Source organism: Mus caroli, unplaced genomic scaffold (assembly GCF_978045245.1).
Source record: "Mus caroli unplaced genomic scaffold, Mus_caroli_1 scaffold_8, whole genome shotgun sequence".
In the NCBI taxonomy this organism is placed as follows: Eukaryota; Metazoa; Chordata; class Mammalia; order Rodentia; family Muridae; genus Mus; species Mus caroli.
In genome coordinates, this window is record NW_028227263.1 from 18500485 (window position 1) to 18516942 (window position 16458).

Below are 16458 nucleotides of genomic sequence, written 5' to 3' on the forward strand. Positions count from 1 at the left end.
TTGAGATAAGGTCCCTATGTGTTGTTGGCTGACCTGGAACTTGCTGTGTAGACCAGGCTGGCCTTGGACTCACAGAGATCCATCTGCCTGTGCCTCCCAAGTGCTCAGATTAAAGGCATGCACTACTATACTTAGCACTTGAGGCTCTTGCAGAGGACTGAAAAGTCTTGTTGCCAATGCCCTCATCAGGCAGCTTACAGATGTCTTAACACTAGGTCCAAATCTCACTCCATCTTCCTGGTTTGACTAGCACCTGCATTCAAGTATGCACAAATGTACGCACTTGAAAAACACAAATAGTACTTTCAGGCTTACGAGATGGCTCATCAAGGCCAATGACCAGTGACCCAAACTATCCCAGAGATTCACATGGCAGAGGGAGAAAACCAATTCCTGCAAGTTGCCCCGTGACCTCCACACATGCCTTGGCTCACCGTCCCCCATCCCATCCCCTAATGATATTTAAATCACTTTGGGGCACGGTGTTGATTGCACACCTATAACCTCAGCATTAAGGAGACTGAGACAAAAGGACATAAGTTTGTGGACAGCCTGACAGTGGTGGCACACGCCTTTCTTCCCAGAACTTGGGAGGCAGAGGCAGGTGGATTTCAAAGTTCAAGGCTAGCCTAGTCTACAGAGTGAGTTCCAGGACAGCCAGGGATATATATACAGACAAACCCTGTTTCAAAAAATGCACCCCCCCCCCCCCAAATTAGGTTTTAAGGACAGCTTGGGCTACAAACCAAAACTATTTTTTATGTGTATGTTTTGCCAGTGTGTGTCTGTGTACCATGTCAGACGTCAGGGCTTTGGGTCCCCTAGAATTGGGAGTTATGGATGGCTGTTAAGCCATGTGGGTGCTTGGGATGAAGCCCTGATCCTCTGCAAGGGTTTTGGTTTTAATCCTGTGGTCATCAGTTTCCTTGACAAATGGCACAGTTCCTGCTGTACCGTTCACTAGCTGTCTGCAAAAGTGGAGATAAAATGAGGTTTGGAGCTAGCTACGGTGGTGCATGTTTGTAACCTCAGGATTCAGAGGATCCCCAGTTCAAGCCAGGTGTATATAGTGAGTCCGCTTAGGGTTAATTAAATGGGGAGGGGCGCTAATATATTTACATAAGTACTTAAATCTATGTACAGGGCCCCATTTCTCACCTTTGCCATGCCGACCCTCAAAGACTGCAAAACAACCATCTAGCCAAGCACATGTCTTGCTTGTGGCTCTTTTTAGAACTGAGACTGAGGCATAGCCAGCCTGGTGTGTCTCCCAATCCCAGGCTATTTTATTGCCCCATTTGGTTCCGTACCTAATGTTCCCCTTCCCACCCACCTCACTTACAGGCATCGTGAGGTGAGGATAGAATACTTTATTCACTCAGAAGGGCCAAGGGAATGTAGTCGGGGACGAGGCATGGTTCTAGGGACCCCGGTATGGCATTCCCTATCTCCCAGTCCCAGAGCACCCCGACCCAGGTGCAGGCATGGAAGGAACAATTCAGGTGCCAGTCCCAAGTGCCCCTCGCTGCCCCGCCGTGGCTCAGCTGCCCTCGCACTCCGGGCAGCGCTCGGTGGGCGTGGCGGCTGTGGCACTGGCGGGTAGCTTGAAGTCTCGGCCGCAGCCCGCGCAGATGTAGAGGCGGCGACGCATGTGCGCGCGACGGTGGCGGATGAAGTGTGAGCTGAGGCGGAAGCGCCGGCCGCACTCCGTGCACGGGTAGGGCCGCTCGCCCGTATGCGTGCGCGCATGCTCCGCCAGGTTGGAACGGTGGCCGAAGCGCCGGCCGCACACGGCGCAGCGGTGCGGCTTCTCGCCCGTGTGCACGCGCCGGTGCTTGGCCAGCGCCGAGCTCTGAGCGAAGCGCGTGCCGCAGTCGGCGCATGCGTACGGGCGCTCGCCCGTGTGCGTGCGTCGGTGGCGCGCCAGGCACGAACTTCCGCCGAAGGCTCGTCCGCAGTCCGGGCACGCGTAAGGCTTCTCGCCCGTGTGCACGCGCAGATGCTGCGCGTAATTGGAGCTCTGCGCAAAGCGCCGCCCGCAGTGTGCGCATGCGTACGGCTTCTCTCCCGTGTGACGCCGCCGGTGCTGCCGCAGGTTCGAAGCGGCGGAGAAGCGCTTGTCGCATTCCGGGCACTGGTAGGGTCGCTCGCCCGTATGCGTGCGGCCGTGCTTGGTCAGCGCCGACTTCTGCGAGAAGCACCGGCCGCATTCCGTGCACGCAAAGGGACGCTCGCCCGTGTGCGTGCGCGCATGTTTGGCTAGTGTGGAGCGGCGTGCAAAGGCGCGACCGCAGTCCGGGCACGCGTGGGGGCGCGCCGGGTCGGCCGACGGCGTTGGCATCTGGCTGGCAACCTGCAGGGAAAGGGAGAACAGGTCAACAGGCCCCAGCGGAAACCTCGGTCTCCCGAACACTGCACACTCTTTGCGCCTCAATTCCTTAAATGACTTAATACATCACCACACCAGGTGACATTATAGTTACCTGTGTTCACAAAATTTATTTGGCACAATCTAGGTTATAGAGTTAGAGACACTGGGAATTTGGCATTAGATTAAAAGTGCCAGATGTCTGACATTGTAGAGGTGAGAGGAAGATCAAGAGGTCCAGGCCAAGCCAGATGGTGCCGTACACTAATCCCAGCACTTGGGAGGCAGAGGCCGGTTGAATTTCTGAGTTCGAGGCCAGCCTGGTCTACAGAGTGAGTTCCAGGAAAGCCAGGGCTACACTGAGAAACCCTGTCTTCAAAAACCAAAAAAAAAAAAAAAAAAAGGAGACCCTGTTTTGAAACCTGAGTGCTGGTAATGTAAGTGACAGCTTGCCTAATTTCCTCAGCCCTGTGAGGACTGAGTCCGGGGGGAGTCCCACCTACAAGAGTAATGGGTTAATTGCTGGAATGCTGCAGATACACATAAGGCTGGGAAGACCCTTGGTTGTAATAGTTATCAGGAGGAAGGAAACACGAGGGTTTCTTATTTAAGGACCTGTAGTGTAAATGAGATGGAGAATCACTATGAGGGATTTCTGAGAATTTTGATCAGGAAAGTGACGGTCACACTCTTTGGGAACTCGAATGAAGGAGAAGACAGAACCAGGAGCCTAGTGAGGAGGCTACTGCACTCATCTGACAGAAGACTACTTGGTCTAAGCCCAGGAAGCAAGTAGAAAGTGGAGTCAGTGAGATGTTGGTTTCTCTCTCCACTTTACAGATTGAGATAAGAGATGGCAACAAACTGGCTTTGAGGTATGGAGATTCAAAATGACTATGGGTTAGTTAGTCCTGCTTGCTTCTTCTGCCTCTCCTCCTCGGATTAAAGGTGGGGACACCATGCCTGGTCCCAAGTAACTAAGATGTTTAAGCTCAGAACTGCACAGATGAGGGTTGCCATGTACAGAGGGGAACCAGGTAAGAAGAAAGATCTGGGGCTGGAGAGATGGCTCAGAGGTTAAGAGCACTGCCCTTCCAGAGGTCCTGAGTTCAATTCTAAGCAGCCACATGGTGGTTCATACCATCTATAGTGACATCTGCTGCCCTCTTCTGGCATGCAGGCCTACATGCAGGCAGAGTGCTGTATTCATGCATGATAAATAAATCTTTTTTGAGGAGGAGAAGGAAGAGGAGGGGGAGGAGGAGAAGGAAGAGGAGGGGGAGGAGGAGAAGGAAGAAGAGGAGGAGATAATCTGCTGTTTGGGGCTATATGGAACTCAGGAAGGAACCAGGGCTGGCGATGAAAGGTTTTCAGAGTATAAATGTCTAGAGACTGAAGAGATCTCACAGGGACTTGCAGAAGGAAACTGGAGCAGCCATTTGGCAAGTATGAGCAGAAGCCAGGACAGGGACAGCTTGGCTAGGCTCAGACTCTTCAAAGTTTTCAAGCAAGAACTTTCTTAAGCTGTGAAGAAAAAGCCAAATGTTGCTCTGAGACCTGAAGTTCTGAAGCTTGAAATGAGTCAGTCTGGACTTCTAGAAATAAACTCAGGAGAAGGAAAGAATGCTGTGTAAGAAGCAGGTAAAGGGGCAGGCGAATTTCTGAGTTCGAGGCCAGCCTGGTCTACAGAGTGAGTTCCAGGACAGCCAGGGCTACACAGAGAAACCCTGTCTTGAAAAACCAAAAAAAAAAAAAAAAAATTAGTTCCGGGCTAGAGAGATGGCTCAGTGGTTAAGAGCTCTGACTGCTCTTCCAAAGGTCCTGAGTTCAAATCCTAGCAACCACATGGTGGCTCACAACCATCCAAAGTGAGATCTGACGCCCTCTTCTGGTGTTTCTGAAGACTGCTACAGTATATTTAGATATAATAATAAATAAACCTTTAAAAAAAAAAGAACATTCTCGCCGGGCGTGGTGGCACACGCCTATAATCCCAGCACTCGGGAGGCAGAGGCAGGCGGATTTCTGAGTTTGAGGCCAGCCTGGTCTACAAAGTGAGTTCCAGGACAGCCAGGGCTATACAGAGAAACCCTGTCTCAAAAAAACCAAAAAAAAAAAAAAAAAAAGAACATTAATTCATTCTGGGCTTAGTGGTTCAAACCTTCAATCCTAACACTTGGGAGGCAGAGGCAGAAGGATCTCTGTGAGTTCAAGGTTAGCCTCGTTTACATAGCAAATTTCAGGACAGTCGGGATTACAAAGACCCTGTCTTTAAAAATAAACACACACACACACACCACACACCCCATTAATTCATGACCAAAGACTCACCTGCCACACAGGACAAGACACATACTGCCTTGTATTCAGCCCACCACCCTCCTTTTACAGAGGAGGAAACAACATAAAAAACCTAAGTGACAAAGAACAGGACCTTCCCTTTCAGAAGCTGTGGTGGAGCACCCTAAAGGCCATCGCCCTCTGTCATGAGAAACTGGCTCTGGGGCCAGATAGGTGGGACATGACTTTAATCTCTGCACTCAGCAGGCAGAGGGAGGCACAGCTCTTGTGGATTGAAGAACAACCTTGTCTTCATAGACTTCCAGGCCAGCCAGGGTTGCACAGTGAGACCCTATCTCAAAACAAAACAAAGCATAAATCAAAGAAAGTAGCTTTGAACTAGAACATATGACAGCTTTGGAAATTAGCAATCAGCCAAAAGAACTCTGGTTTTAATAACAATAGTCTTCCCTTAACTGTGGCTTGATTTTCCTGTTTCAGCTGCTAGCTGTCATAGTCTAAAAATATTGAGTGGAAAATTCCAGAAATAAACAATTTTTAAGTTTAAAACAACTTTTATTATAGCATATTGTTATCATTCTATTTTATTATTGTTAAACTCTTACTGTGCCTAATTTAGAAATTAAATTATATTATAGGTATATACCTAAAGGAAAAAACACAGGCTGGGTATGACTGCAAACCTATAATACCTGCACTCAGGAGAATCACAAGGTCTCAGCCAGCTTGGAGAATATAGCAAGAACCTGTCTCAGCAATAACCTAGTTAAAGTGTGTGTGTGCATGACTGAACCCACTCAAGGTTTTAGGCACCCATGGCAGGGTGTGTCTGTCTTGAAATGCCCCCCCTGAAAGGGGCTTCTGTAAGGAAGGTCCTCACGTCAGGCCTTGATGGCACTGCTTTATGTAGGCTGTCACAGTAAATCTTCCTGACACCCCTCAGTAAGGTGGGACACTATTTTATTTTATTTTATTTATTTATTTTTTAATTTTTCATTTTTCGAGACAGGGTTTCTCTGTATAGCCCTGGCTGTCCTGGAACTCACTTGGTAGACCAGGCTGGCCTCGAACTCAGAAATCCACCTGCATCTGCCTCCCAAGTGCTGGGATTAAAGGCATGCACCACCAATGCCCGGCTGGGACAGTATTTTAATGTATAGCTCAGGTTAGCTCATACGTATAGACGATCTAGCCTCTGCCTCCTGACTGCTTGATTACAAGTGTGTTCCACTACGCAGGGTTATTTTGTTTTTGCTTTTTTGTTTGGCTTTGTTTTTAGAGAGTTTCTTGTCTTGCCATATAGCCCAGGCTTGCCTAGAACTTGAAATCCTCCTACTTCCACCTGCTGAGCACAGAGATCACAGGGTTATCCAGACAGCAGAGAACACCAAGGCTTAGAGGGACTGAGTTGACAAAACATGAGAGGGTGCCACTCTCCCCTGACCTCACAGAGGGCGGGACAGAAGCTGTTTTCTAAGTCTCTATCTTTCTCCAAGAAAGCCTCCATGTTAAAGCAGACGCTGTGGGGAAGTCTAGGGTGAAGTAGTTCGAGGCCACACTTTTCTCCCTTGCCCTGGCTGTGACATCGCAACCTTTTCCCAGCACCCTTCTCTAAGTTGTCACTGCCCAGCCTGGGGACCGCCTCAGGCTGGCTTCTCTGAAGTATGAGAAAGAAATCCTTCCCACTAGTCATCCTCATTGTCTCCAGCCCAGGAGGAGCAGCCTGGGCACCTGGAGAAGAATCTTGGTAATGGTCTGAGTCTAGCTCCTCCCGACATGGATACAGCTGGAGTAGTAACCAGCATCCTAGCATCTCTGTGTAGCCCAGACTGGGTCTTACAATGGCCTCAAACTCAGAGATCCACCTACCTCTGCCTCCCAAGCTCTGGGAGTGCGCCACCACTGCCTGGCAATGAAAACAAATCTTAAGATTTTTTTTAAATCTTCATCTTATGCTGGTAATACAGCTCGGTGGTACCCAATATGCACAAGGCCCTAAGTTCAATCTCCAGCATTGCAGAAATAAAAACTTTCACTTTATCAAGTTCCCAATGATCTGCCTGCATGTGTAACATTAAGTCCAAACACTCCCTCACAATGGCTTCTCTGACTTATGGTGGGCAGTGAGAGCATACTCCTTCAAGCCTAGCAATCAATCTAGAAGTTGAAGCAGGAGGACCGCACCACACGTAAGGAGGAGACCCCATCTCAGTAAATAAGAAGTGTAAAGTAAAGCCATCTAGTCTGCAGGTAAGAAGAGCCACACCAGAGAGAGCGGGTGCACAGCAGACAAAGTTTGTAGGCTGAACCACAGTTGCGTTCAGGGTCAGGTGTGTCTGAAGCTGGGCATGAGGTGGGTGCCAGGCTGGCGAGGGCACTTGTTGCTAAGTTTGATGACTTGAGTCTAATTCCTAAGACCCACCCTGGTAGAAGGAAAGATCTACCTTTTGTAAGGTTGTACTCTGGCTGTCATAGGTGCCATGGTAACCCCACTGTGGTACCCACTGTACCCGATACTCAAAGTCACACAAATAAATATAATTGAAAATTCAGACAGGTCAGAGTTTGACAGGCAGACAAAGACTACTCCAAACTCTGAGTGTAGCATCACTGAAGCCTATTTTTCTCCAGTCCTGGGGACTGAACCACACAGTAAGGCCAACTTTACCCCTGAGCTACATCCACAGCCCCTTGACACCAATTCTTAACAAAGAACAGCCACTGTTGACAGGTAACAATCCCAGTCCACTGGTACTGGATGCCACATCCCAGAGAGGCATTTGCTATGTAAACCATGCTGGCCTGGAACTTGCAGTCCTACCCTGGTCTCCCTAGAACTGGGATGGATTACAGGCATGCACCACAATGATGGCTGGAAGGCACTTTTGAGAGAATTAACATGTACATGAACAAAAGAGGCTAAAGGAGGCCACATAGCAATCCCTGTGCTATTTTGTTAGCAGAGGGCCAACTGTGACCGTCTACAACCTCCAGCTGGTTCACCCTCCTAATCCACTTACTCAGATTCCAGATTGAAGTTTCGATCTATCTGTTTGAAACAGGGACTCTCTATGAAGTCTTGGCTGTCCTAGGACTCAATATGTAGACCAGGCTGGCCTTGAACTCACAGAGATCGTCCTGTCTCTGCCTCCTGAATGCTGACATTAAAGGTGTACACCACCATGCCCAGCACACTCAGCGATCTTATTACTGAAGCTGAGGCAGAGTTGGTAATGATAGAGCTAGGATTTGCTTGCTAACTGACACTATATAGCCTGGCCCAAGGGAACTTTGATGACTTTCACGATAACCCTTCTCTTAATCCTTGGTTTCAGCTGTCTCAGTGGGGTATCCAAACACCCTTTTCTCTTACTGCTGCTACTACTTCAAAGCAGGCCATTAACCTTAGCAGCTGATGTTGTTGTTGGGTTTGTTCTATTTTGGTTGGTTAGGGGTTTTTGTTGTTATTTTTGAGATAGGGTTTCATGTAGCCTAAGCTGTCCTCAAACCCACTACATTACTGATGTTAAGTTGGAACTTAAAAAAAAAAAAAAATCATGTGTATGAATGTTTTGCCTACATGCTTGGTGTCCCTGGAGGCCAGAAGAGGGCACTGGATCTCAGAACTGGAGTTACAGGTATTGTGAGCAATCCTGTGGGCGCTAGGACTTGAACCTGGGTCCTCTGGAAGAGCAGCAAGTACTCTTTACTCCGGAGCCATCTCTCTGGTCCCAACTCTGACCTTCTGATCGTCTTTCCTCTACCTCCCTAGCACTGAGACCACAGTACATGCCACCAGGCCTGATTATGTGGCGCTGGGCATCAGGACTTTTCTGCATGCTAGGCAAGAACTCTATGGACTGACACATCCCGGCCTCCCTGCCAGGGGTTCTTGTAAACAGAAAATCTAATCATTTTTATCAGTTAGCCTAAGACTTCCTATGTCACAAGATGGAACACAGTATGCCCAAACTGCTACCCTGTCCCGCTTAGCAGCCTTTCTCAGGCTGGCCCCAGTGAAACCTTCTAGTGCTGCCTTCTGTGAGCCTTTGCTCCTGCCCTTCCTCCCCACACAAGCTGTCAAGGTCCACACTCAATACCTCTCCCCAACTCTTTCCCACTGCCTAGGTAGTTTGCCTTCACTCTATCCAATGCCTGAGATCAGCGTAAAAAAACCTTTGATAAGAATGAGCGGAGAGGTCAGCAAGTTGGATCAGCAGGTAGAAGGGCTTGTCATGTAGCCCTGAAGAACCAAGTTCTGTCCCTAGAACCCATAGTGGAAGGAAAGAAGTGACTCTCAGAAGTTGTCTTCTAACCTCCACCTGAGTGCCTACACACACACGTGCACACATGCTCACGAACACAACAAATAAACATAATGGTTGGAGCCAGCTATAGTAGCTGGCTTTAATCCCACCCAGGAGGCAGAGGCAGGTGGCCATCTTGGCCTATAAGGCAAGTTATAGGCTGCCCAGGGCTATACAGAGAAACCCTGTCTTGAAAAACAAACAAACAAGGACAAAAACCAGGTAGGTGTGCCTTGTACCCCTCCGTGCTGTGGTAAGAGGCCAGGGGAAGATCAGTTGGACTTGCAGGCCACCAAGCCTAGCTACAGGTCCAGTGAGAGACCCCCTGTCAAGGGAATAAGGTAGACAATAATGGAGCAGGTACCTGCTGTCCCTGCCCAGCTCCAGCACACGCACAGGAACACACATTCACATACACCACTCACCTATACATACAGAGAAAAAAATGGAACTACTTACACACTGCTTATGTGCAAGACATAGCTCTAACTCACATATTCATTCAGTCCTTACATCTCCAGGAGGTAAGTGCTGCTATGCTCTCCCTGTTCAAATGAGGAAACTGAGGCACAGAGAAGGTAGAAAGCCAAGTAGCTTTGCTCAGGCCTGAAATCCTACTCAATTAATAGGAATGCCAAGGTCAAAGGAGTCCCTGCCTGGACTACAGAATAAGTTCTAGGCCCACCTGGGCAACTTGGTTGAGACCCTACCTCAATAGAAAAGGGCTTGGCTACAGTACAGAGACAGGTAAAGCCTTGGCTCAATTCTTAGTACTGCAAGGAAAACTAACAAGACCGAGAAACTTGTCAGCTGGTAGGGAGGTGATGGGAATGGAAGTCCATCTTAATCTCTGGAGCCTTAGGTCCTTAATGTTCAAACCAAAGTGTATGCAAGGTCTCAAGGTCAGGCTGAGTGAAGATGATAGCCAAGAAGGCTGGAAAGAATCAGACTTCACAGTAAACAGTGGAAGAGGCCTAGAGAGCAGGTGTCCTTTCCCAGCAACTCATCAGGTCCGCTAGGGGAACGAGCATTTAGCCCCAAGGCAGCCAGAGCCCTCCAGCTGAACTCAAGTCTACTGAGACAGGGACAACCCAGGGTCCCTGGCAGCTCTGGGAAGTAAAATAATTGGTGAATAGTTAGGGTCTCATATGGCAGACTCTAACTCATTCTGGTGTCCTGAAAACCTCCAGGAGAAAACCCAGATTCCCAGCATGCTCTGCCAACCAACCTGCCTGGAGCTGTGCTGGAGTATGAGGGAACTACTGTCCCGTAGCTCCCTACGGACAGAGCCACTCTTCCTGTCTGGGGTAGTCACTTAGGTCGGTTACCAACTGTCTTAGACTCAGTTCCTCACCTAGAAAATGGAGTCAGTACTAGCAACAAACCAGACTGGAGGTGCTTAGAATAGCATCTGGAGCACCATAAACTATGCGAGAGGTAGCTGTTGTTACTTCGGCCTGACCTCATCTTCCCTCACCTCTGGCCTTTGCTAACTCCTATATCTGGACTCAGGATACAGGATTGTGAGTTTACAGACATCAGGCTGCGTAGACTGAAGCCACTCAGCACGGTGCCTCAAGTTGCACCCAGCATGGCATCTGGCTCTCGCAGTGGGCCAAATCCAATGGGGCGTGGGGGGCAGTGAGCACAAGGATGGACCAATTCTGAGTTTCTAGATCTGAGATCCAGGAAAAGGCGGGGGCAGGATTTTTTACTTCTGTTTAAGGGACGTTGAACCTGGCACAGGTTCGAGTGTGGGGGTGGGATCGGGGCGGAACACGTACCTCCTTGTTGTCCACAGGGATCTTGAGTTTCACCACCTCATATTTCTCCTCACCCTCCTCCTCCTCACCCTTCACCAGCAGCACCATCTCCTCCTGCATCTCTTCCTCCTCCTCCTCCTCTGCCTGCTGTTCGCCAGGCATCTTGGTGTCCTGAGGCGGGGCGCTGGATCAGAGGCTCAGGACCCGCCCCCCACCCCCACCCCCACCCCCACTGTGGCCCCGGCCCAGACAAGGCGGTGCAGCCTAGGCTTCCCCCGCCCTGCCCAGGCTCCGAGTCCAGTCCTCTCCCATCCACCCTAACCCAGCCCCACGCTCCGGCACTGCCCAGGGCCCAGCTCAGAAGACACCCGTTCACCCCACTCATCCCGACATTCAGGGCCCTGAACAGTTCGAATCTCCAGCTCCCGCGAGTTGCCACCCTCCTCGCGCTGAGTCACTCCCCAGAGCCTGGGTCGGCGACCTGAGCGCTAAGGGATGAGCCGGAGGCCCGCTGGAGCTGAGGCCCCGGGGTGGAGTGCGCACTCACCAGCCCGAGATTCGGTGCTCGTGCGGCCCCGGGCCTGGGCGAGGGGCGGTTGGGTGCTCTGCGAAGGCCGCGGCTCCGGAGGCGGGGGCGGGGCGGGGCCCCAGGGGCGGACATTCATTGGTTCGCCCGTCTGGCCCCGCCCCTAGGGGAGAGGCTGGAGGTCTGAGCTTCTGTCCCTAACCGCCCCGGGAGGGGTAGCCGGGACTCAGAGGTGTCCGCGGCCCGGAAACTCCTAACGAACAGACCGTGCCTAGCCCGGCCTTCAAGGCCCTGCAGCCGAGTTCCAACCATTCTCAGCCGGGCTCCGCCGCTGCTGGGTCTTGACGCCCCACCGAGATTGCTGTGCCCGCGTAGGCCACGTGCGCTCCCGCGAGTCTGGGCCTCTCGCTGGCGCCCCGCCTGGAGAGCAGGCCCTTTTGCCTCCTCTCTTCTTTCCCCTCCTTTTTCCTTCTTCGTTCTTTTTCGCCTTCCCATCCCCTGATCTGCCAGACAGCTTACTGTTTGCCCGCATACGGCCCAGATCCACCATCGCCCAATCTGTCGCTTTCGTCTACCCTGTGTTGTTTCTGACTTGTCAGAGGCTCACTATGTAAGCCTGGTTAGTTTAGAACCCGTGGCAAGCGCCCGACCCTCACCCCGAATCTGGAGAGTACAGGCAGGAGTTGTCGTGCCTGGCTTGAGTACCTGTTCTTGAAAGTTTGCTGTTTTACACACTTGGTCACATTTGCTCAGCACAGAGGATTGCGACCTCACTTTACACGTGCACTTAAAGATAGTTCAGAGAGGACCGATTTACCTAAGTTATACAGTAAAGAAGCATTTCTCACAACTGGTAGTGTGGGAAGAAATAGCCCAAGGTCAAATCCACTCTACAATACTACAGTACCATCTTGCCTATCTCTCTAGATATTTTTAACTGGGCATGGTGCCACTTAGCCCTGGGGAGGCAGAAGCAGGTGGACTTCTGTAAGTTGAAGGCCAGGCAGACCTGCATAGTGAAACTTTTTTTTTTCTAATAAAAATAATAAAGGAGCCAGAGAGATGACTCAATGGTTAAGAGCACTGACTGCTCTTCCACAGGTCCTGAGTTCAATTCCCAGCAACCACATGGTGACTCACAACCATCTGTATTGGGATCAGATGCCCTCTTCTGGTGTGTCTGAGAGAGCTACAGAGTACTCATACACATAAAATAAATACAATCTTTTGTTTGTTTGTTTGTTTGTTTGGAGGGCGGTTCAAGACAGGGTTTCTCTGTGTAGCCCTGGCTGTCCTGGATCTCACTCTGTAGTCCAGGCTGGCTAGAAATCAGAAATTCACCTGCCTCTGCCTCCCAAGTGCTGGGATTAAAGACGTGCGCCACCATGCCCGGCAAATACAATCTTTAAAAAAAATAAATTAGGGCTGGTGAGATGGCTCAGTGGGTAAGAGCACCTGACTGCTCTTCCAAAGGTCCGGAGTTCAAATCCCAGCAACCACATGGTGGCTCACAACCATCCGTAACGAGATCTGACTCCCTCTTCTGGAGTGTCTGAAGACAGCTACAGTGTACTTACATATAATCAATAAATAAATCTTTAAAAAAAATTAATTAATTAAAAAGAGGAGGGTAGGAAGACAAAATCAGAGAGGACAGTTTGTGTCCCAAAGACTTCTGATACCCCCAATATCTAGTGACTCCCGTGAGTATCAGTTCCAGATAGGACTGGAAACAGAAACTTGAAGTTCCATGTGATGGCTCACCTCTGGAATACAAGCAACTCTGGAGGATCCTGAGTTCAAAGCCACCTGGGCAGCAAGATAGAAGCCTCCATTTCACAAGGAAAGAGACTGCGCCGGGAAGCAGAACAGGAGGCTGCAGAAGTGGCTCAGGAGCTGTCCTGATGGTCAGAATGCTCCTTCGCAGTTAAATGCCTTTTTTTTTTTTTTTTGGTTTTTCGAGACAGAGTTTCTCTGTGTAGCCCTGGCTGTCCTGGAACTCACTTTGTAGACCAGGCTGGCCTCGAACTCATAAATCCGCCTGCCTCTGCCTCCCGAGTGCTGGGATTAAAGGCGTGTGCCACCACCGCCCGGCTTAAATGCCTTTTTTTTAAGGTTACTGTTTAAAAAGATACAGGACTGTGTGTGTACACATGCTTGCAGATGCCCAAATAGGCCACAAGAAGGTGTGGGATCTCCAGAGGTGGACTCTCAACAGTTGTGAGGGATGCACGAGGGTGCTGGGAACCAAGCCCTGTGCCTCTGAAAGAGCAACCAGCTCTCTAGCTTCTGAAAGTTTCTTTTCTTTTTTTCTTTTAATGTGTATTTGTGCACACCTGAGTACCTGTATGTGTGCTGCATGCCTGCAGGAGCCCCAAGAGGTCAGGAGAGGGAGTCAGATCTCCAGGAGCTGGAGTCACAGATAGTTGTGAGCCACCATGTGGGTGCTGGGAACCAAACCAAGACTTCTGGAAGAGCAGTAAATGCAGCCGGGCGTGGTGGCGCACGCCTTTAATCCCACTTCGAGGCCAACATGGTCTACAGAGTGAGTTCAGGGCAGCCAGGGCTACACAGAGAAACCCTGTCTCGAAAAACCAAAAAAAAAAAAAAAGAAACTATAGCTCTACCGCAGTCTGCCATCCCTGTGCACCAAAGAAGGTCTGCCTTCTCAAAGACTTCATTACTGTTTCTTATTCCTCCCCTCCCTGTTTGTGGGCTTTTTAAGAATAATGTGGAAACTTTATATGCCCCAGTACAGGGGAACCCCAGGGCCAAAAAGGGGGAGTGGATGGGTAGGGGATTGGGGGGGTGGGTATGGGGGACTTTTGGGATAGCATTGAAAATGTAAACGAGGAAAATACCTAATGGGCTGGTGAGATGGCTCAGTGGATAAGAGCACCCAACTGCTCTTCCGAAGGTCCAGAGTTCAAATCCCAGCAACCACATGGTGGCTCACAACCATCTGCAACGAGATCTGGCGCCCTCTTCTGGAGTGTCTGAAGACAGCTACAGTGTACTTACATATAATAAATAAATAAATCTTTAAAAAAAAAAAAAAGAAATTCCACAAAGCCAGGCGTGGTGATGCACGCCTTTAATCCCAGCACTCAGGAGGCAGAGGCAGGTGGATTTCTGAGTTCAAGGCCAGCCTGGTCTACAAATTGAGTTCCAGGACAGCCAGAGAAACCCTGTCTCGAAAAACCAAAAACAAAACAAAAACAAAAAAATTCCACAAAGCTGTATGTAGGACCCATCAAATTAAAGGCCAATATAAACTGCTTGTAAACAGTTTTACTATTGTAAAATAACTTGTGTCAGAGCTGACCACTGGGCGGCACGTCCTACACCTGCATATGAGCTCATTGTGGTTTTTGCAGTTTTAGCCTTTTTTTTTTTTTTTAAAGATTTTATTTATTTATTATATGTAAGTACACTGTAGCTGTCTTCAGACACTCCAGAAGAGGGAGTCAGATCTCGTTACGGATGGTTGTGAGCCACCATGTGGTTGCTGGGATTTGAACTCCGAACCTTCGGAAGAGCAGTCGGGTGCTCTTACCCACTGAGCCATCTCACCAGCCCCCAGTTTTAGCCTTTATAAGCTGACAGAGAAAATCCGTTTTAGGGTGGGCATATAGTAAACCATCCCTGTCTGACTGAGATCAGTGTCAATGTGGTTTGTGGGTATCAGCTCCTGATAGGACTGGAAACAGAAAATCTGACGTTGATTGTGGTGGCTCCCCTATGGAATCCAAGCTACTCTGGAGTGAGTCCTGGACCCCAACATGATCCATCATGAGGGAAGGGGGAAAGGGAGGCATCTTACACCCATGAATATAATATGCCTTCCACTTAAGAATCTTCCTTAAAACTTAAAACATCCTCAAGGCAGGACACAATGGGCTATTTATCTCAGCTGCTTTGGATCAGTCCTCTTCAAATCTCAAATCTGAGTTTTAACTGTCTCAGCTGAATTCTCAGTGAAGGAAAGGAACAGAGAAGAGAGCCCTTCACTCTTTTTTTTTTTTTTTTTTTTTTTTTTTTTTTGGAGACAGGGTTTCTGTGTAAGTATAGTCCTGGCTGTCCTGGAACTCACTCTGTAGACCAGGTTGGCCTCAAACTCAGAAATCCGCCTGCCTCTGCCTCCCAAGTGCTGGGACTAAAGGTGTGGGCCACCACTGCCCTTCGAGCCCTTCACTCTAAAAAAGCAACGCAAGCGGAAAGCCTAAGGCTTAAGCCTAAGGCAATGAGCCAGGCACCTCCATCCTAGGCTTGAAAGCCATTGTAAAGACAAAATTAGGCTCATTCCTGTTTATGATTAAATCTGTTTCTTAAGGTTGGGCTATGCCCCACCTGTAATCTTAACTACAAATGGTTCCATACTGCCTGTTCCAGGAATGGCCTCAGTGTCTTTGTTTCACAAGTTGTTTATCACCATCCTGCATCCCTTTGTATCTATCAAAAGGTTGTTATGACTACGAAGAACGAACCTGCCTCCATTTTAGGCTTAAAAGCCATTTTATAGTAAAGACAAACTAGATTCATTCCTGCTTGTGAGGAAACCTGTTTTTCAAGGATTCAGCTATGCTTCACCTGTAACCTTAAAAACAAACGGCTCTGTACTGCCCGTTCCAGGAATGGCAACTATGTCTTTGTTTCAAAAAGTTGCTTACAAGCATCTTGCAACCCTACCTTTGTTTCAAAAGGTGACACATCTGGACCTTGTTTCTTTCTTTTCTTTTTTTCTTGAGGCAGCGTTTCTCTGTATAGCTCTAGCTGTCCTGGAACTTAACTTTGTAGACCAGGCTGACCTGGAACTCAGAAATCCGCCTGCCTCTGCCTCCCAAGTGCAGGGATTAAAGGCATGCGCCCCCACCACCACCCAGTGTTTTTTCTTGTTCTTTTTTTTTTTTTTTTTTTTTTGGTTTTTGGAGACAGGGTTTCTCTGTGTAGCCCTGGCTGTCCTGGCACTCACTTCGTAGACCAGGCTGGCCTCGAACTCAGAAATCCGCCTGCCTCTGCCTCCGGAGTGCTGGGATTAAAGGTGTGCGCCACCACGCAGGCCGCTTGTTTTTTTTTTTTTTTTTTTTTTGGTTTTTCGAGACAGGGTTTCTCTGTGTAGCCCTGGCTGTCCTGGCACTCACTTTGTAGACCAGGCTGGCCTCGAACTCAGAAATCCGCCTGCCTCTGCCTCCC

The 16458-nt window shown here is 49.3% G+C and overlaps 1 protein-coding gene across 2 annotated transcripts; it reads right to left on the reverse strand.

The window, feature by feature from the left end:
- Positions 1-1355: 1355 nt before the first annotated feature.
- On the reverse strand, positions 1356-11390 carry Znf771 (zinc finger protein 771). Of its 2 annotated transcripts, none has more exons than XM_021167585.3 (3): positions 11287-11390; positions 10761-10910; positions 1356-2353 (listed from the first exon to the last, which is right to left on the reverse strand). In XM_021167585.3, exons 2-3 carry the CDS (start codon positions 10899-10901, stop codon positions 1541-1543), a joined length of 954 nt encoding a protein of 317 aa, XP_021023244.1. In that variant the 5' UTR covers positions 10902-10910; positions 11287-11390; the 3' UTR covers positions 1356-1540. The 2 variants fall into 2 exon arrangements, with proteins under 2 accessions (XP_021023244.1, XP_029335918.1); XM_029480058.2 differs by having other exon boundaries at positions 10761-10923; positions 11287-11352.
- Between the last annotated feature and the right edge of the window lie 5068 nt (positions 11391-16458).

What these genes read in the sequence shown, in the direction of transcription:
- Znf771 (XM_021167585.3), bottom strand. Translation starts at nt 10,901, where the DNA reads ATGCCTGGCGAACAGCAGGCAGAGGAGGAGGAGGAGGAAGAGATGCAG. An exon ending in TCCCTGTGGACAACAAGGAG is followed by an intron (nt 2,354 to 10,760) that starts GTACGTGTTCCG and finishes CTTTCCCTGCAG; the next exon opens with GTTGCCAGCCAGATGCCAAC.